Source organism: Mustela putorius, unplaced genomic scaffold (genome assembly GCF_011764305.1).
Source record: "Mustela putorius furo isolate JIRA1106 unplaced genomic scaffold, ASM1176430v1.1 tig00003909_pilon_pilon_pilon, whole genome shotgun sequence".
Lineage (NCBI taxonomy): Eukaryota > Metazoa > Chordata > Mammalia > Carnivora > Mustelidae > Mustela > Mustela putorius.
Window position 1 is genome coordinate 25,274,620 of NW_025422057.1, and position 20,557 is coordinate 25,295,176.

The 20,557-nt window shown below is 56.4% G+C and overlaps 3 protein-coding genes across 6 annotated transcripts in view; 2 read left to right on the forward strand and 1 right to left on the reverse strand.

The window, feature by feature from the left end:
* The first annotated feature begins 1,295 nt into the window (after positions 1 to 1,295).
* On the forward strand, positions 1,296 to 4,882 carry CALHM1 (calcium homeostasis modulator 1). The gene is made up of 2 exons (XM_004749741.3): positions 1,296 to 2,030; positions 4,122 to 4,882. The coding sequence occupies exons 1-2, from the start codon at positions 1,296 to 1,298 to the stop codon at positions 4,602 to 4,604; spliced, it is 1,218 nt and encodes a 405-aa protein (XP_004749798.3). The 3' UTR covers positions 4,605 to 4,882.
* A 2,311-nt stretch (positions 4,883 to 7,193) lies between these two features.
* On the forward strand, positions 7,194 to 11,841 carry CALHM2 (calcium homeostasis modulator family member 2). 2 transcript variants are annotated; one of them, XM_045068918.1, is made up of 3 exons: positions 7,194 to 7,470; positions 9,491 to 10,130; positions 10,892 to 11,841. In XM_045068918.1, exons 2-3 carry the CDS (start codon positions 9,576 to 9,578, stop codon positions 11,306 to 11,308), a joined length of 972 nt encoding a protein of 323 aa, XP_044924853.1. In that variant the 5' UTR covers positions 7,194 to 7,470; positions 9,491 to 9,575; the 3' UTR covers positions 11,309 to 11,841. The 2 variants fall into 2 exon arrangements, with proteins under 2 accessions (XP_044924853.1, XP_004749395.1); XM_004749338.3 differs by having other exon boundaries at positions 7,195 to 7,470; positions 9,405 to 10,130.
* A 1,617-nt stretch (positions 11,842 to 13,458) lies between these two features.
* Positions 13,459 to 20,557, reverse strand: part of PDCD11 (programmed cell death 11) — a 43,322-nt gene continuing 36,223 nt past the window's right edge. For 2 of the 3 annotated variants that reach the window (XM_004749341.3, XM_045068915.1), the window contains exons 26-36: positions 20,493 to 20,549; positions 19,850 to 19,972; positions 19,113 to 19,235; positions 18,392 to 18,692; positions 18,040 to 18,156; positions 17,198 to 17,347; positions 16,730 to 16,977; positions 15,869 to 16,037; positions 15,166 to 15,319; positions 14,537 to 14,702; positions 13,459 to 13,805 (exon numbers count right to left, since the gene is read on the reverse strand). In XM_004749341.3, coding sequence (XP_004749398.1) covers positions 13,634 to 13,805; positions 14,537 to 14,702; positions 15,166 to 15,319; positions 15,869 to 16,037; positions 16,730 to 16,977; positions 17,198 to 17,347; positions 18,040 to 18,156; positions 18,392 to 18,692; positions 19,113 to 19,235; positions 19,850 to 19,972; positions 20,493 to 20,549 — 1,780 coding nt within the window. In that variant the 3' untranslated portion in view covers positions 13,459 to 13,633. The remainder of the gene's footprint in view (positions 13,806 to 14,536; positions 14,703 to 15,165; positions 15,320 to 15,868; positions 16,038 to 16,729; positions 16,978 to 17,197; positions 17,348 to 18,039; positions 18,157 to 18,391; positions 18,693 to 19,112; positions 19,236 to 19,849; positions 19,973 to 20,492; positions 20,550 to 20,557) is intronic. The other variant, XM_004749342.3, reaches the window with a different exon arrangement.

Below are 20,557 nucleotides of genomic sequence, written 5' to 3' on the forward strand. Positions count from 1 at the left end.
CAACAGCATTGCCATCCGCACTCCCACCATGACCCTAACTGCCGTCCCCACCACTACTAGCACGACCACCACGGTCACCACCATCCCCACCACCCACACTGCCATTCCCACCACCATCACCATCATCACCACCCTCCCCACTACCACCATCAACATTACCCCATCCCCACCATCACCACTACTGCCATCAACACTACCCCATCATCACCATCACCACCATCACCACTACCACCACTGCCATCCCCATCCCCCACCACCACCCTAACTACCATCCCCACCACCATCAGCGCCATCACCATCATCCCCATGACCATCCCCACTACCACCATCAACATTACCCCATCCCCATCCCCACCATCACCACTACTGCCATCGACACTACCCCATCCCCACCATCACCACCATCACCACTGCCACCACTGCCATCCTCACCCCACTACCACCTTGCCATCCCCACTACTACTAGCACCATCACTACCATCACCAACGCTACCCCATAACAGCACCATCACCACCATCCCCACCACCACCATCACCATGACCATCACCACCATCCCCACCATCACCATGACCATCACCACCATCCCCACCACCACCATCACCATGACCATCACCACCATCCCCACCACCACCATCACCATGACCATCACCACCATCCCCACCATCACCATGACCATCACCACCATCCCCACCACCAACACTGCCATCCCCACCACCACCATCCCCACTACCACCATCAACACTACCCCATCACCACCATGACCGCTACCACCTCTGCCATCCCTACCACCATCACCAGCACCACCACCACCACCAGGAACAGCACCAACAGCATGTTCACCTCCACCACTGTCATCAGAACCACTCTCACTTTCACTATCCCCACCACCATTACTGCCCCCATCACAGCCGCCACCATCAGCACCGTGACTACCTTGTCAAACCATCACTGTCTGCACTGACAGAGGAGCCCTCGTGAGCCCTCATACAGCATGGAGGAAAGACCCACTGGGAAGTGCAGAAGGGGGAGAGCTCCCCTGCTTTCTAGGAACCCAGGGGAAAAGGTCAAGAAGCTCAGGCCCTGCCACAGCCCTGGCTTCTCCCACACCCGACCCCTGCTGAGACAGTGTCTTCTCAGCCTGCCTCTGAGCCTCCTCTCACACCCACAGAGAACTGGTCTCCAAAAGGTGTGACCCCTGTGGTTTCCCAGTGCTGGAGGCAGCCGTGGAGAGAGAAATCCAGGCAAGGAAGGGAGGGGAGGGGCCGAACCCGGGCAGGACCCACAGGATTGGCTGATGCGTGCCTTCCCAGCCAGCCCCTCACCAGAAGGTTTTCAAAGAGACAGTGACCTCAGCCACGGCCCTGAGCTCTGCCTGTCCCAGCCATGCAGCGGGCACCTGCCAGGCGGAGCAGGCCCCCGGGGCTGTCCTAAAGCAGGGGCGCGGTGTGAGGAGGCCTCCAGGCCCAAGGGGGGCACAATGGACAAGTTCCGGATGATCTTCCAGTTCCTGCAGTCCAACCAGGAGTCCTTCATGAACGGCATCTGCGGCATCATGGCCCTGGCCAGCGCCCAGATGTACTCTGCCTTCGATTTCAGCTGCCCCTGCCTGCCGGGCTACAATGCGGCCTACAGCGCGGGCATCCTGCTGGCGCCCCCCCTCGTGCTCTTCCTGCTCGGCCTGGTGGTGAACAACAACGTGTCCATGCTGGCCGAGGAGTGGAAGCGGCCCCCAGGCCGCCGGACCAAGGACCCCGCCGTGCTGCGGTACATGTTCTGCTCCATGGCCCAGCGCGCCCTCATCGCGCCCATCGTCTGGGTGGCCGTCACGCTGCTGGATGGCAAATGCTTCCTCTGCGCCTTCTGCACTGCCGTGCCCGTGACGGTGCTGGGCAACGGCAGCCTGGCCCCTGGTCTCTCTGCGCCCGAGCTCGCCCGCCTGCTGGCCCGGGTGCCCTGCCCTGACGTCTATGATGGCGACTGGTTGCTGGCCCGCGACGTGGCCGTGCGTTACCTGCGCTGCATCTCCCAGGTGAGGGGGCGGCATGGCCTTGGCCTGGGTCTTCCCTCACGGCCCGGGGTCCCTCTGGCAAAGGTCCAATCCCCCACCTCTTGAAATAGGGCTTCCTCAGGGCACAGTCATGTTTACCCCATAGATGGGAGCTCCCCACACTGGGCTGGGGCTTCCCCTCAGTCGGAGGTCTTTGGGGCAGGGGCACATCCCAGCGGAGGCCAGGGCTTCTGAAGGCAGAGCTGTGTGTCTTCCCTGGATCCAGGCCACCTGGAAAAAGCGCTGTGGCTAGCTTCGTCCAGAGGCCTGTGTCCTGTCTTGAGGTCCCTAGAGTAGTCCTAATAGCTCGGCCAGCCCCACCTCCTCCATCCAGAGCTCCAGCTGGGAAGCCTGGTGTATTTGCATCGTTTTCTCCTTCCAGGCCAGAGCAGTGGTGAGGCAGGTGGGTGGCTGGGCCATTTGGGTACATTTCCCTAGCAAATGCCCCCAGCAGGTGCTTCCCTACTCTCAGAGAGTGGGATCTGAGGGTCCCAGTAACCCTGGAAGGGAGCGCTTGGGTGAGGGGGATGCTCTGTTGGGATATGCCCTAAAGGCAGGGTTGGAGGGCCCACTGACAGGGAAATCCAGGGGAGGACTCCACTGTCTTGTCTTCTGCCCCTCTGGACCCGCCCCCCTTCGAAGCCCCCAGGCCTTTCCTGCAGTCATAACAGCACAGGGAGGAAGGAGCCCCATGTCAGAAGGGCAGGGAGGATGCGGGGGCCCCGGCCTCCCGGACCAGAGCTAGAGGAACACTCTGCTCTGGCAAGTCCAGACAACCAGCTCCCTGGCTCTGGCCCTCCTGTGGGGCCCACATCCCCATCAGAGGCCCCACGTGAATGTGGCTCCGAGTGTCCCAGCTTTGCTTTCCTTCTAAACCACTTCCTCCCTGTGGGCACTTGAGCCATTTTCCCAGGCCTCAGGGCCTTGGACAGCTGTCCCTCTGCCTGACCTTTAAACCACTGCATCATGAACTGAAAGGGCCCCCGGAGGGCAGGCTGCCTGGCCTAGGGACATGTTTCGTCTGGCCTTCCGGGTGAATTCAAAATTCAACTCGGCAATGTTGGAAAACCAGACATTTTCACACAAAAATCAGACTTCCGGCTTTCCCAGAAATATGAGGAGATCCAGCCCCACGGGGGCCACGTTGCCTGTCCGACGGGCACAGTAGATGCCTACACCCCCAGACCCAACACGTGCTCTATAGCCTGGCAGCCCGCATGTGCTCGGCCACAAGCCCCCGGCCCCGTTTACAGGCGTTTACCCACCTCTCTCATCCTGACCCGGCCAGCGCTTCTCTGTGCAGCTTCCGGGCTGACCCGGAAGCCCAGCTTAGGAGAGCCTCCTGCCCCAGGCCTGTCGCTGAATGATTGGCAGAACGGGTCTGGCACCCAAATGTCTAGCGCTCTTCAGCACAGTTGGAGCAAGTGTCTGGTTTGTCTCTGTGACCCTTGAGGCCTAGCTCAGAGCCCACACAGAGGAGGCTCATTTAAGGCCAGCTCCCAAAAGGTAGACAACACCAGGAGCCGGAGGAGAGGAGCAAAGCTCAGACGAGGGTCCCTCTGCCTCAGGAGGTCAAGGAAGAGGCATGGTTAGTGAGGGCCTGTTGACGTAATCGTAGTGGCTCATCGTTACTGAGCACCAACTGTGTACCAGGCACTGTGCTAGTCGTGATTACCTTTAGTCCTCATGACAACCTGACGAGATCCGCACTACCAACAGCCCCATTTTATAGGTGGGGAAACCAAGGCACAGAGAAGTCAGGTACCTTGCTCCTGGTCAACTAGTAAGGACTGGAGACAGGTTCCAAAGCCAGGCGGCCTCAGTCTGAGGTCTGCCCAGTTATCTCCTACGTATTGAGTGCCAGGCCCACCCATGGGGCATTTTCTACAGAGGATCTCATTTCCACGAGATGCCCATTGGACAGAAAAGGAAACGGAAGCCAAGAGGGGAAATCATTTGCCTAGTCTGCACTCTCTCCCCTAAGGGCCCTGAGGGAGGGTGTTTTGTGGGGATGTAGACAGGCCTGGGAGGCCAGAGGGCGGGGCCAGCCACTCTCTCCCTTCTCCCCTGCAGGCCCTCGGCTGGTCCTTTGTGCTGCTGACCACGCTGCTGGCGTTCGTCGTGCGCTCTGTGCGGCCCTGCTTCACCCAGGCCGCCTTCCTCCAAAGCAAGTACTGGGCCCACTATATCAACATCGAGCGCAAGCTCTTCGATGAGACGTGCACGGAGCACGCCAAGGCCTTCGCCAAGGTCTGCATCCAGCAGTTTTTCGAGGCCATGAACCACGACCTGGAGCTGGGTCACACCCACGGGGCAGCAGCCACGGCCCCTGATGGCTCAGCTGCCCCTGCGATCACGGATGGGGCCGAGGAGGAGAGGGAGAAGCTACGAGGCATCACGGATCAAGGCACCATGAACAGGCTGCTGGCCAGCTGGCACAAATGCAAGCCGCCCTTGCGGCTGGGCCAGGAGGAGCCCATGCTGGGCAACGGCTGGGCGGGGGGCGGGCCCCAGGCTCCACGCAAGGAGGTGGCCACCTACTTCAGCAGAGTGTGAGCTGAGATGGAAAAGTGAATGAAGCCTGCCGGTGCCACAGCGCGGACCTCTGCGACAGACCCACATGCACAGGCGCTCACCTGGGAGCTGGAAGGGGACATCAGTGCCCCAGCTGCAATACAGCAGTATTAGTCAGAAGGCCTCAGAACTGGCTGGGGGGTCTGGGTGGACAAGCTCCCACCTGCCCAGCCCCCTCCCCAGCCAGTTCATCTCTACTTCACTGTCTCCTCTTGGGTCCCATGGCCACCCTCGCTGTGAATTTTTATGATCTCTGTTCCCTTATGCTCAAGGCTCAGGGAGTGGGAGGGCTGCTGGCTGTCTCACAAAGCAGGAACCCTCTGCTTTGGGTCCATCTCCTGAATGAGGCTGTAGCTGGGCCGTGAGGACATGGCCCCCAGCCTCACTTGATGTAACACACCTGCGGTGGCAGGAGAGGAGACAACATGCCAGAAGTTAGGTCTACTCAGCAGAAGCCAGAGCGTGTGGTCACATGGAGGCCACTCAACACTTGTCAAGTGGACTATACATTTATTTAGTCCTGAGCACGAGAGTCTTCCTGTCTTAGCCTTGTGAAGCTGCTACAGCAGAACACCACAGATTGAGTCGCTTAGAAACAACAAAACTTAACTTCTCCCAGTTCTGGAGGCGGGAGGTCCAAGATCATGGTCCTGTGAAGGTCACATTCTAATGGAGGCCCTCTTCCTGGTTCCAAATCAGGGACTTCTTGCCATGTCCTCACAGGTAGAAGGGGCAGGGGGCTCCCTGGAGCCTCTTTTCCAGGCACTGATCCCATTCATGAAGCTCTGCCCTCCTGATTAAGCACTTCCCAAAGGCCCCACCCCCTCACACCATCCCCTTGGGGAGTTAAGATTCAGCACATGAATCTGGGGGGACACATTCAGACCACACCATCCTCCCTTGGAGGGCTCCTTGGAGACCACCTGAATGCCTCCTTCACATCCCAGTCTCAGGGAAATCAGACCTCCCCAGAGCTTGGGCATTTAGAAAAGAAAAGAAGCTGGTATCTTTCCATTTTCTCAAAACCCCTACCCTTGGGGAGGGGGCTCCAGAGTGCTAAGATGCTGTGGTCTGAGGTAGGGATGAGGGTGGAGGGGTGGGGTTGGGGAGCTGCCTAGAGTGGAAAAAGCTCAGACTCCAGAACGAGAGAGAATTGGGTCAAAGGCTGGCTCTACCACTACCACTTAGAGTGTCCCTCAGGCCAATTGCTTCCTTTTCTGTGCCTCAGTTTCCCTATCTATATAACGGGGATGAGGGCACCTACCTGATGGTGTTGTTGTAATCAGAAAACAGGCAAAGCGTGTGAAGTTTGTGGGACAAAACAGGCCCTAGGTACATGGTGGTTAATGTAATGTAGATTCCTGCAACATTGTTTTCATGATTTCCCTTCTTCCCATCTATTCTTCCCTCCATTCCCACTTCTGAGACCTGGTCTGCATTCCTTTCATTGTTTGGGAGAAGAATGAGCCTTGTAGGCCCAGGAGGCTGATGGAGAGGCTGGAGGGCTCCTCTGGGGGTGGGACTTCATCAAGACCCTGAATGAGGACAGGGTTCAAAGGCATAGAAACCAGGTCTCTGTTGGTGGGTGGGGAGGGGCTTCCAGTGCGAAAAGCCAGCCCAGGATATCAGGAGGTACAAATGTCAAAGAACAAAGGTTTGGGTCAAGCAGATTGGGGTTCAAGAACTAGCGCAGTAAGACCTCACCAAATCCCTCTAAACCTTAGTGTGTCTATCTGTAAAATAGAACTTTAAAAGGACCCACTTTTCACAAGCATGGTGAGAATAAAAAGGGTAACTTTGGAGGAAGAATCTGGAGTGGTGTTTGGCACATGGGAGGACCTGGATAATAAACACTGGTCTTTCCCTTCATCGCTGCCCGTGACAAGCACAGCATGGCACTGAGCAGTCCCACCATCCTAGAACCGCAAGCTCTTGCAGAACTGACGGGAGACTGGGGGTCTCCCTTAATCATAGGTGTCATCTAGCCTGTCCCTGGACAGGGTTCTCCCCTTTAGCGTTCTTGATCCATGACTTTTCAGCCTCAGCTTGCACATGCCCACGGATGGGGAGCTCATGACCACTTTCTGGGACAGGCTGGGCAGCTCTGATGGTAACAAACCTGCCTTGTTGTAATTTCCACCCACCACCCAGAGCTCTGCCCACAGGGCCTCAGAGAATCACTTGCCAGCCCTCCTGAGATTGGAAGCAATACCTGGGAATCAGCTGAAGTATGGACAGAAGAGTCAGCAGTCAGGAGGAGGATGGGCAGGCGCAGGAGGGCTCTGAGGGAGAAGAGCCAGAATAAGGTGCAGAGGCCCTGGTCCGTGCATCCTACTAGGGCTCCCCATCACTCTGATGGCATGGCCCGCCCCCCCCCCCCAACCCTGCTGGGGTCCAGCAGGAATCCGGCATGGAGAGTGCTCCTGAAACTGACAGGGAGGGCAGGCCCAGGCAGGATGTCCCAGCAGGCCCCCCGGAACTGGTCCCACTGGTGTGCAGGCCGCCGGGGCAGCTGGCTCAGAGGGGAAGGCAAGGCCAGGCACAGGCTGGGCCACTGCCGCTGGCCGCTGAACAGGCAGCCCAACTTCCTCTCCTCTTGCACCGCCCTCCCTGCCCGCCCTCCCCTGCCTGGCGCCGGAGGGAGGCTGTTTTTCCACTCGCAGCTTGCTGTTTCTTTGAAAACACCACCGGCCCCAGGCCCTGCTGGTCTCAAGCTTCCTGCTCTGATGCAGAAGAAAGCACAAGGGAGCCCGTGGACGGCAGCGCCGGCAGCACTTGGGGGGCCCGCCCTGCAGGCCTACGCCCCGCTAAGGCTGGAGCCACTGGTTGGCACCACAGCTGGCCCCAGGTAAGGAAGGGCCCCTCCCTGGGGCGTGCCAGGCAACAGGGGGAGCATGGCAGGACTGCTCAAGGCTGCCCAAAGGGATTGTCCTGAGGAGAAGGGCCTCTCACTGAGGCTCCTCTGGGCGGCCCTCTCCCAGGCTGTCTTGTCTTCTGCCCTGACTGCTGTTGTAGCAGGTCCCACCCAGGCCCAGATGTTTCAGGAGTCTCAGATGATGGCCTCATCCTTCCACTGCTCACCATCCTCTGTGTTCTGATATCTTGTACCCCACTTTGGGCAGTTTATGAACCCAGGGCCCCATGAAAGCTCATGAGAAGCCCTGAAGTCAAGAGGCGAAAAGGAAGAGAGGAGCCTGCCTTTAACCCATTCAGTCCTGGCAACATTACAAACTCTTTCCCAGGGTGTAGGATGGAGTCCCTGCCCTGGGCTTGGGAGGAAGAGTCAGATCCCTCCTCCTCCTGGCTCCCCACGTGGTCACCGAGCTCTGCCCATCCCATCTGGCAACACTGGCAGAGACTGGCGTGGTGCGGGTGGGGGGGGGTACTGCTGGCGTAAAGAGGCACAGAAGGAAATGTGGCCGGTCTCCCCACCTCTGTTTGCTGCCCACCCTATCCCTCCATTCCCTGGCTGCTTCTGGCTGTGGAGTTTTGTTTTTCAACCCCCAGATGGGGAGAACATGGGCCACACCCTAGGCTGTGTCTCTGCTTGTGTGGGTGGGGCCTAGAAAGGGAGCCCACTTCCTGGCACACTGGAGCCCAGATCATGGCCGAACAAACTGGGGATGGGCTGGTGGGAATGGTCGAGCCTCGGCCTCCATTCTCTGTCACTGGTAGGCTGGGCAGCCCCCTGGGAGGCTGCTACATAGGGCAGGGGTAACGGGTGGGGAAGGGAATGTTCCCCAGGACTCCCATGGATGAGCACAGAGCAAGGGCCGGAGACTAAGAAAACAGAGGACTCACTTGGCTCGACTCACCCTTGTCTGCTTCCCAAACCTCCTTAGGTTAGGCTCAGAAGTCCTGCCCAGACACCTCCGTGCTGTCATGGCCTCAAGTGAGGCGTGTTCTCCTCTTTAGGCCTCAGATCTTGGCAGGAAGGAGAATCATCCCCACTGCCTCACCTCTGGGAGGTGAGGGTGAAATGGAGGGTCTCACACGGAGGACAATGGTCAGGCATCATTTATTCCCTTTCTTTTCCCGCCAGCATCCCTACGGGGAGACCAAGGGCCAGGAGGATTTATCCTCTTTTCACGGATGAGGATACAGACCCAGAGAAAAGTCATGGGATGTATTGACAGCCAGAATCTCCTAAACCAGTCTGGACTCTGAGGTCTCTAAAATGGAAAGTTCTCATGAACTCTGGGACACTGTGCCTCGCTGGGCACTGACCAGAGACTCTCTCCTCCACACCACCCCATGCCACTGAGGCAAACCCATGCCCTTATCTCCCAGGACACCCACTGCTCCCCCAGGACACCCACTGCAGCTGGGGTGCCCATGGGCTAGAGGCCTGGAGGAAACAGCCCCCAATAGTCCTAGGTCCCTCAGCGTCCTAGAACTACCGGGACCCCACCTTCCCTGGCGCCACAGGGCCATCCTTAATCCCGACAGCAAGGGAAGCCTGTGGTTTTAACAAGAACCCAAGTGCCTGAGGCAGACGGACCTGAGCCTGAATCTCAGCTCTGCCGCTTTTATGTCCCGGGCAAGCCCCTCACCTCTATGCACACGGGACTGGGCAGCTCCCTGGGGGATCATGATGATGGGTAGTGAGGGATAGAAAGCACCTGACACCCAGCGGGAGCTCAGTGAGCAGCTGTCACCATGTCCCCAAGGTCCCAGGGTTCCCTAAGCCTCCTCCTTTCTCACTAGCTTGGCCATACAGGATCCCCTCGATTCCTTACAGTTTTCCAAGGCAAACATTTATCAGCTTCCTTTATCCTATAGGAAGCACCAGGCTGGCCACTGGAGGAGATAAAATGGCAAGACCGTGCCCTGCCTTCAGATACCCACCAGCCTCCATTCCCTCCTAGTCCCATCAGGAACCATCAGGAAGCATTGATCCTGGTCTCCCCCAACCCCAGCCTTGCCGACGGTCCCCGCCACTGACGCAGCACCATGGCAGCCCTGATTGCAGAGAACTTCCGCTTCCTATCACTCTTCTTCAAGAGCAAGGACGTAATGATTTTTAATGGGCTGGTGGCACTGGGCACAGTAGGCAGTCAGGAGCTGTTCTCCGTGGTGGCTTTCCACTGCCCTTGCTCGCCCGCCCGCAACTACCTGTATGGGCTGACAGCCATCGGTGTGCCGGCCCTGGCGCTCTTCCTCATCGGGGTCATCCTCAACAACCACACCTGGAACCTAGTCGCCGAGTGCCAGTACCGGAGGACCAAGAACTGCTCGGCCGCCCCCAACTTCCTCCTCCTCAGCTCCATCCTGGGCCGTGCGGCTGTGGCCCCCGTCACCTGGTCTGTCATCTCCCTGCTTCGAGGGGAGGCCTACGTGTGTGCTCTCAGCGAGTTTGTGGACCCGTCCTCCCTCACAGCCGGGGAGAAGGGCTTCCCACCAGCCCATGCAGCCGAAATCCTGGCCAGGTTCCCTTGCGGGGAGGGCCCTGCCAACATGTCGGGCTTCCGGGAGGAGGTCACCCGCAGGCTCAAGTATGAGTCCCAGGTAAGGCTGTGCAAGGGGAAGCTCCTCTTCCTTCTTCCCTAGGCTATGGCAGATGGGGAGGTACTGGGGACGGGGGGTCCAGTGTTGAAGCCAGAGCTAGTCCTCGGGGGCTAGGGTCTCCAGGAAAGCACTAGATCTGGCTTAGGACTTGGTGAGGCAAGTTTTAAACATTAAAGGAACGTTCTTCGGGCTCAGACTTCAGCTTGATCCCAGTCATCGCTACTTGTCCCAGATTGAGCACGAGCCCCTGTAAGTTTACAAAATATCTGCTGTCAGCTAGGAGTTGACAAGTTTCTATCCCCAGAAGGACCCCAACCCAGCACTGAGGGAGCCCAGGTGTTGCTGACCTCAGGGAGTCCCTTGAGCCAGGAAGCGGCAGCTGCTGCCCTGATCCTAGCCTCAGCCGTGGCTCACTTCTGAGGGAGCACGGGTCCGTCAGGGCAGAGGCCTGGGCAGAACACGCAGCTGGAAGTGCTCCTCAGAGCAGCAGGGCACGTGGGGGACAGGAAGGAGCCCAAGATTTTTCTAAAAAAAAAAAAAACCCAAAACCAGAGCATGAGTTTGAAGGAGTGAGGACAGAGTGGAATCCCAGCCGGAAGGGCTGGCTTCCCTCAGAGAGGGAGAAGATGCTCTCAGAGGGTGTGGCCCACAGCGTCAGCCCAGCCCAAGCCCTCTGACCTGCTTGTCCGGCTTCTTCCTGGGGCGGGTGAGGGTCCAGGCAGCCCCTTGCCCCTCCTCAAACCTGCCCCTTCCCTGGCCAGCTCTTCGGGTGGCTGCTCATCGGCGTGGTGGCCATCCTGGTGTTCCTGACCAAGTGCCTCAAGCACTACTGCTCGCCGCTCAGCTACCGCCAGGAGGCCTACTGGGCGCAGTACCGCGCCAGCGAGGACCAGCTCTTCCAGCGCACGGCGGAGGTGCACTCCCGGGTGCTGGCCGCCAACAACGTGCGCCGCTTCTTCGGCTTCGTGGCGCTCAGCAAGGAGGACGAAGAGCTGGTGGCCAGGTTCCCGGTAGAAGGCACACAGCCTCGGCCGCAGTGGAACGCCATCACCGGCGTCTATCTGTACCGCGAGAACCTGGGCCTCCCGCTCTACAGCCGCCTGCACAAGTGGGCCCAGGGTCTGACGGGCAACGGGGCAGCGCCCGAGACCGTGGAGATGGCCCCGCTCGCCTCCTAGGGATCCGGCCCCCACCCTCTCTGCAGGGGACGGTACTTGGTCTCAAACTGAACTCCATGCCTGCTCCCACCAGCATCAGAAGGGGATTTTTTTTCACTTGGGAGGGAAACGGGCCAGAAGCCAGGAGCACAAAGTAGCCCGGGGTGTGGAGAGTGAGGAGAGACAGCGGGGTCCACTCCAACAGGAAGGCCCCAGCTCTGAAGAAATCCCCTCTCCCACCAACAAACAGCAACCACTCAGTCAACAGCTTGGGAGAAAAGACCCTTCTGTAGAACTGGTCCTTCCGTAACTATGATGCGGACGTCCTTTTACTGGCGGGACCCCAAGCCTCGGCAGCCATGGCCAGCGGAGCCAGGGGACAGGGAAGCTCACCAGCAGACGCCTCGTACGGGATACCGTGTGGTTAACGTACACGTGATTGCACGTGGGTACCTGGCTCGGGGGCGCTCAGCCGGGAGATGCCCTCCAACATCCACCTCTGGCTTTATTTTATATACTTAAATTTTTGATAAAGTTTTTCTTAGCATAAAGCACTAGCTTGGTGTCTGCATGATTGGATGGGCCATGCCACAGTAGGCTGGTAGCCATGGAGACAGGCCCGAATCCCATCTCCTCTGTGGGAGGGGTGGGGGACAGAGACACCCTGGGTGAGATTAAAATGGATGGGAGGGAGGATGGGGTGGAGGGAGAAAGCCAAGTGTTGGGAAGGCCCTACGGCTGATGATGTCTTGACAATTAGACCCAGTTATCTGATTTGATTTGAGGAGGTGAAACCTGGCCTTTCTCAGAGGGAAAATTGGCTTCAATTTCATGAGTCAGAAGATTGCACACTCAGTACGGCAGACTGACTCCTACAGCCCGTGCTAACGCCAAAAAACCAGGACAGCCTCAGCTGGGCCTTTCCCCCCACCCACACACACCCACCCTTGTCTGGTCACCTCCACCACCTCTAAAACCTTTGATGCTCTCCCTGTCCTGCTTCCTGGCATTCGACCCAGTCACTTCCCACGGAAAAGCTCTCCCACTCTCAGGGCACATGAAGCTCTCTGCCAAAGAAAATATTTAACCCCCTTAAGACCAAGCTAAACAGGAACTGGCTTCAACAACTACAGGGTCTGTGCTGGTGTCCAAGAATTCTGAAACATACAGGATTATTGCGATGAAAGGAGACGGAGTCCATCTTTCTAGGAAGTTTACAATGGTCACAGGCAGGTATGGGTGTAGGGGACCCATCCTGTCCCCACTCCCTCCAGTCTCAAGGAAAACCATCAAACCAATCAATGCCCTCCACCCAGCAACCTCTTCCCAGAGGAGCCACAAGGAGAAACCGGCAGTTCTTCCCAGCTCACACAGCATGGCAGTCTACACCCTAACCAAGCCTCCTACCCACAGGCCCTGTGGCAGCACACGTACATTCTCATTCCATCCACAGAACAACTCTTCAAGGTAGGACTTTTTGTCCCCATTTCACAAATGAGACACCCTCCTTGGAGACCTTAGATAATCAGGGCCTGGTAAGCCTGGGAGGAAACACCACCAGGTAATTTAAGCTAATACTTATGGCTTTCCTCTCAGATGGCCCGGTTCCCCAATAGTCCTCCCCAAAGGGGTCTGCCTTTGTTCTCCTGTCCCAGCCTCACGTACTCCATAAAAGGGCACAAGAACTGGCTGAGCTCAGGTTGAGGGAACGCCCAGAGACTCCGAGACCTAGGGGAGAAGGCCCGCTCCCTGGGTTCTGCTGACTCTCTTTGGCGGACCAAGAGGCTGCCAGGACCAAAGTGGGATCCTGACCACAAGATCGTCAGGAGTCAGCCCCTCCGTTCCTCCTCCTCAGGAAACCCCCAAGAGGGAGAGAGTCTTCGCTCTTTTAGGAGTGCAAGAGCCTGCTGTTTATAGCAACCTCAGAAAAAGGGAAAATGGGCACCTGGGTAGCTCAGTCAGTTAAGCGTCTGACCCCTGATTTCAGCTCATGATCTCGGGGCTGTGAGATCGAGCCCCATGTTGGGCTCCATGCTCAGCGGTGAGTTTGCTTGAGATTCTCTCTCTCCCTCTGCCCCTTCCCCCTCATATGTGCTTTCTCTCTCTTGTTCTAAAAATGGGGGAGGGGGGATGAAATAAAGCAGTACTAAAATAAAACATGCAAAAAGGAATTATAGGAAAGCTCAAATTCTTTTTCATCCTGACAGGATTACCATAAAGTTGCTGCAGAAAAAGCAACATTTAAATAAGAGTCCTCAGGCAACACAGTTTTCCGGCGGCCCAGGGGCCCGAGATTCAGCTGGGCTGGCTCAATGCTGATGTGGTCATCCAAGGCCAGCTTGGCCACTAGTCCTCCAACATGGCGCTCTTAGCTTCCACATATTCCAGGGCCTTCGCCTTTACTGCCTGCACGTCCTTCTCAGTGCCATGTTGTTTCTCATAGTCCAGGTAGCGCTTGAAGAAGAATTTCATTCGCTTGGGGGCCAGGCTGAGATGAATGACCCGTTCAAAGATGTCCCTGTGAAAAGCAAGGCAGCATTTGCCTCCTGCCCCGGCCACTGGACCGCTGACTAGTTTTCGTCTACTTGCCCTGCAGCTCTGCAGCCAGGCCCCCCGTTCCCCAGCACCCTCACTCCTACCTTTACATTTACTACCATCTTAACTCCTACGGTGTCCATGGGGAGAGAGACTGCCACCCTCACTTTCCAGATCAGACAGACACTCACGGGTGTTAAAAGGACTCACTGGCCTGAAGTCACACAGTGAGTCAGGACAAAGCTGCCAGGATGGGGATATACACAAGGCAGGGATCTGTGACAAGAGCTCTGCTTCAAACTCACTGATGGGCTTCGCCAAGGCACTAGTTCTTTTGGGACCTCAGTCCACCTGTCTCTAACCCTCTCTGCCCCTTTGGGGATGCAGGTGACAATAGTAAGCCTGCGACCATTCTCTACCACCAGAGCCAGGCTCTATGAATTATGTGGGAAACCCAAGTCTTCTGACCCCCACACCAGGGCCAGCCTACTGCCCACCCAAGACTCCAGCACAGACCAGAGGCTGGCTCTTGAGGCAGCAAAACAAGTCGAAAAATGAGTACCACAGGGCCGGGTATGTCATGTCAAAGCTGTTCTTCCAGTCAGTGAGAGAACTGGGAATACTAGAAGATTCCAGGGGGTAAAACTCATCCACTTGGCCCACATCCTGAACCTTTCAAAGTTAATTCAGCCCTGGCCTGTCTTTGCCTCTTACCGGACTTCCTTCTGGCTGCCATGCTTAATGGTCATGTCGATGTAAACCGACCAGACGTCAGTGCGCTTCGGGTAGGTGCTCAGTGTGTTCTCAAAAATGGCTTTGGCCCGTTCTGCATCCCCCAGCTGGAACTCCAGCTGGGCAAACTTGGCAATCACATCCACATCTGCAGGGAGAGACAGCTTAGACACACAAAGCAAAGAGACCCCTCCCCACAGCATAACGTGCTGCACGGACAGTCTGACTCCTGACTCCCTATTCATAGGTTCCAAGATCTAGGTGATGACAAGTGAACACTGGGAAAGTTTGGGGCCAAATACACAAATGGGCACTGATGTAGGACTCCCACTGCAGACACCCCACTCTCTGGGCTCAGAAAGGAGATGGGGCAGGGGCAACAAAATCAGCACTAATTATTTTTTGTTCCTCCATCTCTAAAAGTTTAGCATTTGAAATGCAACACATGTGATGTTCATGAGCATATAATCAACAGTGAGATCCATGCCCTCCACCAGGCTTTCCTAATACCACACCACCCTCAGATGAGAAAACCTCCAATCCCTACGCCCAGATATCACAGAGCATAATGTGACCAGGAATGGGGCTGGAGGCTAGGGATGAGCACTCACGCTCTTTAATGGGCAGACACTCGAGAGCTCGCTGCATCACACGGTGACTGGCCCCAGCCTGGCCCCTCCGCAGAAGAAAGGCGCCATATTTGATCCAGACAGCTTTCTCCTGCCTGAACCGCTTCAGCATCCGGTTGTAGAGTTCACCAGCTTCCTGTGATATGAAGTGTGATATGACAGAGGGGGCAACAACTGAGACAGGGAGAATAACAAATGACAGACAGTACGCTCACGAGGCTAGACGTGGCCTCAGACTCTGGTCACTAAGTAGGCGCAACTCTAGATCCTGAGGAAAGCAGGCAGGTTCCCAGAGATGGGGAGAGCACAGAAAGGGCCTGACAGGGTAGGGAGTCTGCCTACTAATCCTGTGCTGTATGGAGGTCGTAAGAGTAGAAGAACATGAGAGTGCCAAGGGAGAAGAGGAGAGACAGAAAAGGGACATGTGGCTGAGCTGCTGCCTTGTGGCTATATGCCCACGAGATACACGACAGGGGTCCACTGTCCCCTCTACTTCCCTAATCCTCGCCCTGCCTTCCTAAAGCAGACGTGGGAGGAAAGGACTCCTCACACTTGGAAGATGAACAAGTTGGGGCCCAGAGGTCACAGAGCAAGCCTGTGTGGAAGACTCCCTGGACTCCCCAGGAATTGGTTTCCGAGTTGCCGAGGACGGCCTGACAGTGGGCCACCTGGCCCAGACTCCTACCTGGAATTTCTCTGACTTGGCGTAGATGTCAGCCAGATGGAGAAAGACCTTGAGAGGCTCGTTGTACTGCACAGCCCGCTCGAAGACCTTGGTCAGTGACTCCTGAGAGCCGTACATGTTTTCTAGATTGAGCAGCGCCACCCACACGTTCAGCTTCTCCTGCTCCTCTCTGGAGAGAGAGTCCGCACATGAGCTCCAACACCTCGGCCCAAGGAAGCCTGCACACCACCTAGGGATGCTGCCTGGAACTACTTCTTCCTTCACAGGCTCCATCCACATCCTCAACTCCTGCCCTCAAGTGAGCCCATGGCCCCCGCTGCAGCTCTCATGGAAGCAGGCATGCCCGGCCCTGACTGCTGGGCTTCCCTGGTGTCTGCCTCCACTCCAAAAAAGAAAGCCCACGAAATTTTAACCTGGCTCAAGGTTTGGCCAGAAAGGAACAGAATCTCTGGTCTGGTTTTGTCTCTAAACTAAGAGAACGAAGCAAAGGCTTGCCAACCCTCCTCTCAGCTGGTGGAAACCCTGTGCCTGGCACGTGGCTACCGAGTGTCTGCACCCACCTGTGCGCAGTCATTGTCCCTGTTCTACTTCTGTTCCAAGTTGGGCACCTTATCTAAGCACAGGGATTCCTGTAAGTGTCACCCTTCACTACCTCAGTGAAGAGGACCATAAAATATAAACAAGCAGATCTGTTTCGCTAGGAGCCGAAGCCTGAAAACCCACGGGTGCTGATGGCAGCGAGCCAATCTGCTGTCGGCCTCCTGAGGAGGAAACGGTCTGCAGGCGACAAGGCCTGCAGCGCGGGGAGACACCTCCCTGTCAAGAGCCACCCCCTACCCAAGCAGAGGGCCAAGCCAAGACCTGAAGGAAATGGTCTTGAGAGCCCTCTCAGCCACGGCCCGGGCCTTCTCGATTTCCGTGGCCTGCAGGTGGAAGGCCATGTACTGCAGCCACAGGATGGAGCTGTTGGGGGAGCTAAGCAGGAGGCGGTCAAAATCATCCGCTGACTCTGGCTGTCGCCCAGGATCCATGAGAGCCTCCTCAATGCGGGACAGTTCTTTCTCTGCCTTCTGCTTCTCCAGCAGCCTTTCCTTCTTGCTCTTCTTCTGCTACGGAAGGCACAAAAACTCGTGAGTAACCTGCTCCCCAGGCCACTAAGGCGGTCTGTGCTGGAAGCCAGAGCTGACAGGGTGGTCCGTGAGCCCCAGGATTGCTCACAGGCCTGAGACTGCCCTGCTCTGTCAAAAGGACACTCAGGCCTGGACAGAGCAAAGGAGACTGGCACCCAGGGGTCCCTGCTAAAGGACAAAGCCCTGCAAAATACGCCACCGTGGCCTGCTGCGGCTCGTCGTCCTCCTCGCTGTCTGAGCTGTCTCCTCGAGGTGGTAATGCCGGGGTCAGAGAGTCTAGTCCCACGTCCCAAACGAAACCAGAGGACAGCTGGAGCCGGGGCGCTTCTGCTGGCCTGGTCGGCTTCCCCTGAAGGATCACAGAGGTGTGTGAGGAAAGCACTCAGCTCGGGCTCTCCCCTGTTCCGCTGAGGACCCAGGGCCCCCACTACACCCAGGGACCTTCCTCTCCTCCCAGGGCCAGGCTATGCCAGGCCCACTCTGCTGGAGAAACTACATAGCAGTGATGTAAAAGATTTCCTTATAATTAAGTTAATTTAGGAAACAAGCTTATAAAACATACGTATGTAAAGACAAATTTTAAAAAATCTCATACGTATGTGTATTCCTACGTACGTTCTTGTATGAAGTACCATATGCGTATAACATGATAGCAGAGCTGGGACAGGCGTCCCAAGGGTGTAGGGATATGAGTACCTAACGTCTGGGCAGCCCTTCCACAGTCAGGCCTCTGTCCAAATGGTACCGTCCTCATCTTTCAGAGGGAGATACAGGCTCAAAGAGGCTAAGCCTTTATTTGCCTATCCCACTGATTTAATTCCACTCTACTCAACAAACACTGATGAGAATTTATTTTATGCAGCCCACTCCTTGGGTAAAGTAGGGTCTCGAACTCAGGATGCTAATGACCAAGTGAAGACCTAGCAGCCCCGCCTTAGGCCACGGGAGAGAAGAGGACGAGCCGAAGACTGCCCAGCTCTCAGGCCAAGGACCTCCCTCCCCAGCACAGCCGGTCCTCTCCCCCTCAGCGCTGTCCCTCACCTTGGGCAGCACACTCATCTCCTCCACCTCCTCTTCTCCCTCCCGATAGTACACTTCAACACCGCTGTCATCCTCCTCTGACGGAGCAACTTTCTTCTGCTTCTTGTTCACTCTTTCCTGAGGTCAACGGGGCAGGGGCAGGGTGGGGGAGAGATGGCGAGCCGCCCTCCTGCCCCGGAGAACCCACAGGCAGTCCAGGGCCATGCCCTCCCCCTGCCCTTTCTGGCACCCCCCAGGGCCCGACTCCGAACTCACACGGCTCTCAGTCCAAGAGAAGGCTACTTGGCTGGCCGGCTGGCTGTGAAGCACAGTCCCTTCCCCGTGAGGGGGCTGCCCTCCCTGAGGGACTCACCTGCTCGCTTGCAGACTCCCGGCGCCGCCGCCTGCCCCGCTTCTCTGCCTGCGGTTTCTGGGCCTCACTCTTCTCCTGGCTGGACGGTTGTGCCTCCTCTGGCCCCTCCTGGTTCCTCTTCCTTTTCCTTTTCTGATTCTTCTTCTTCTCTTCTTCTCCTTTGTGCTCTTTCTCTGCTGCCTCCCTTTCCCTCTCCTCTTGTTTTAGAAGTGGCAGTCCTAGGGAGGCAGGAAACACGTCCGGCTTCCCCGTGTCATCAGGAAGGAACGACAGCTCTACCAGGTTCTTCTCACGGTTTAGGCTACAACAGGGAGGGAGGGAGGACAATGACGACAACAAACGCACCAGGTAGCCCAGGCCTTCCTCTCTTGAGCAGCCCAGTTTTCTGGGCCCGGCACCCCCTGCCTTGGAATCCGTTCAGTATTCTTCAGAACGACCTCCACATTTTATCAGGCTGAACAGTGAAATACAGGGGGCAGCTGCGATGTTCCCTTACTCTGTCCCCAACAACAATTGCCTATGCACAGAAAATTCTCCGCATCAGCTTTCAGAAGCCAAGACTAGGGCTGAGGTAGAAGGCTCCAAACAATGGGGCTGTGTTCACGTGAACACTGTACCATCCCCCCCAAGGCATTGTGTCTAGTTTACCTCTGAATCTCCTCCCAGGGCTCCCAGGGAAACAAGGGGTTGCAGGGCAGGGTGCGGCAGGGGAGACACCTACCTCAGGACCTTGGCTGTGAGCAGCTTCCCTTCCGGGAGGTGTTTGTGGTAAAGGGCTTTGTCAGATGGACTGTACTGGGAGACATACGGATATCGGGCCAAACCCACAACAGAGGGGCCAAGGCTGACAGGAGAGAGACAAGGGTCCTGTGATCATAAATACAGCAAGAGTCCCAGCCTAGCCTAGTGCCTCCACTTTCCCAGGGACCCAAGTTGTGACAAGGATTTAGGACAGACAGAAGTTCCCAGCACTCAAAAGGATACAGAGAGCTTTGTAAAACAGCAACAGTTACAAGGTATAATGAAGGGACTGAAGGGAGTCTCCCACCCCACACCAGAACACCAGAACGCATGAGTCTCAACGGCTGGAGAAGATGAAAATGACGAAGCTGTGGCAGAAAAGGCTCTGCTCCCTACTGGCTGTGAATGCTACGTAATTTCACAGAACATTTACCAATCACGATCAAATACTAAACCAAAGAAAATCCAAATATATTTAAAATTGAAATTGAATATGCCATGCTCTTTGTCCGAAACACCAATAAAAATAATTCAAAACTTTTTTAAAGTCTAAAAACATCTCAGAATTTTAATAAACTGATGGGAACTCAGCCTCCCTTTTCCTTTCTATCTTCTTCAGAGAAAGCGACCAAGGAACGCCACAGACAAGCACCAGAACAGGCCCAGGGGTGGGGGGATGGCGCTCACATCAGGCCCACCAAGCGCCACCTCACTCACCGGAAGAGCACGCCATGCGGCTGGACAGACTTCACGTAGCCCCTCAGGAGCTGCCCTTCCTGAATGTCCTGGATGGAGTTGATCTCAGGATCAGTTATTTTGCTCTTCGTCTTCGGGTTTGTCCTAAAGGAATAAAAGGCTTATGTACATGTCCTCCAACCCTCCCCTCCCCACTCTCACCCCCTACTCATTTGCGATAAAGTCTACTTATGAATGCGACTCTGGACCCGTCCAAAAGCTTATACCTTCAGAGCCCAGCCATATTCTCTTCTGAATTCCTGTCAGGACTTGGCCTCAAAAACATCCATTTCTAACCACAGAACAGGCTGACTTCAGGCCAATCATTCCATGACACAAGCCATGAACTATGGAACCCAGGGGTTGGACCATCTCCCCTCACCGGGGTCACTGGATGGCCACCTTGAACAACTCATTCAGATGTCTGAACCTTGCCCTGGGCAACAAGAGTCTGCGCTAACAGGTTCTTCTAGCAATGTGAATGCCTGCAGCTTTTCTGGATAAACAGGGCCAGGTAGAAAGTGCACGAGCAGAGAAGAAAGGGGGGAAGCCCCAAGTTCTGTGTCAGGTCTATGCAGCCTAGCCTCTCTTCCATGCCCTTCTCTTCCCGACCACAGACACTCACCTGGACGATCGCAGTGACAGAGTCAATACATGGCCTGTAGTAGCCAGGACGTAACACCTGGAATG

Coding starts and splice junctions, on each gene's coding strand:
- CALHM1 (XM_004749741.3), top strand. CDS start 1,296: ATGCGTGCCTTCCCAGCCAGCCCCTCACCAGAAGGTTTTCAAAGAGAC. Junction 2,031..4,121: donor ACCTGCGCTGCATCTCCCAG/GTGAGGGGGCGG, acceptor TCTCCCCTGCAG/GCCCTCGGCTGGTCCTTTGT.
- CALHM2 (XM_045068918.1), top strand. CDS start 9,576: ATGGCAGCCCTGATTGCAGAGAACTTCCGCTTCCTATCACTCTTCTTC. Junction 10,131..10,891: donor GGCTCAAGTATGAGTCCCAG/GTAAGGCTGTGC, acceptor TTCCCTGGCCAG/CTCTTCGGGTGGCTGCTCAT.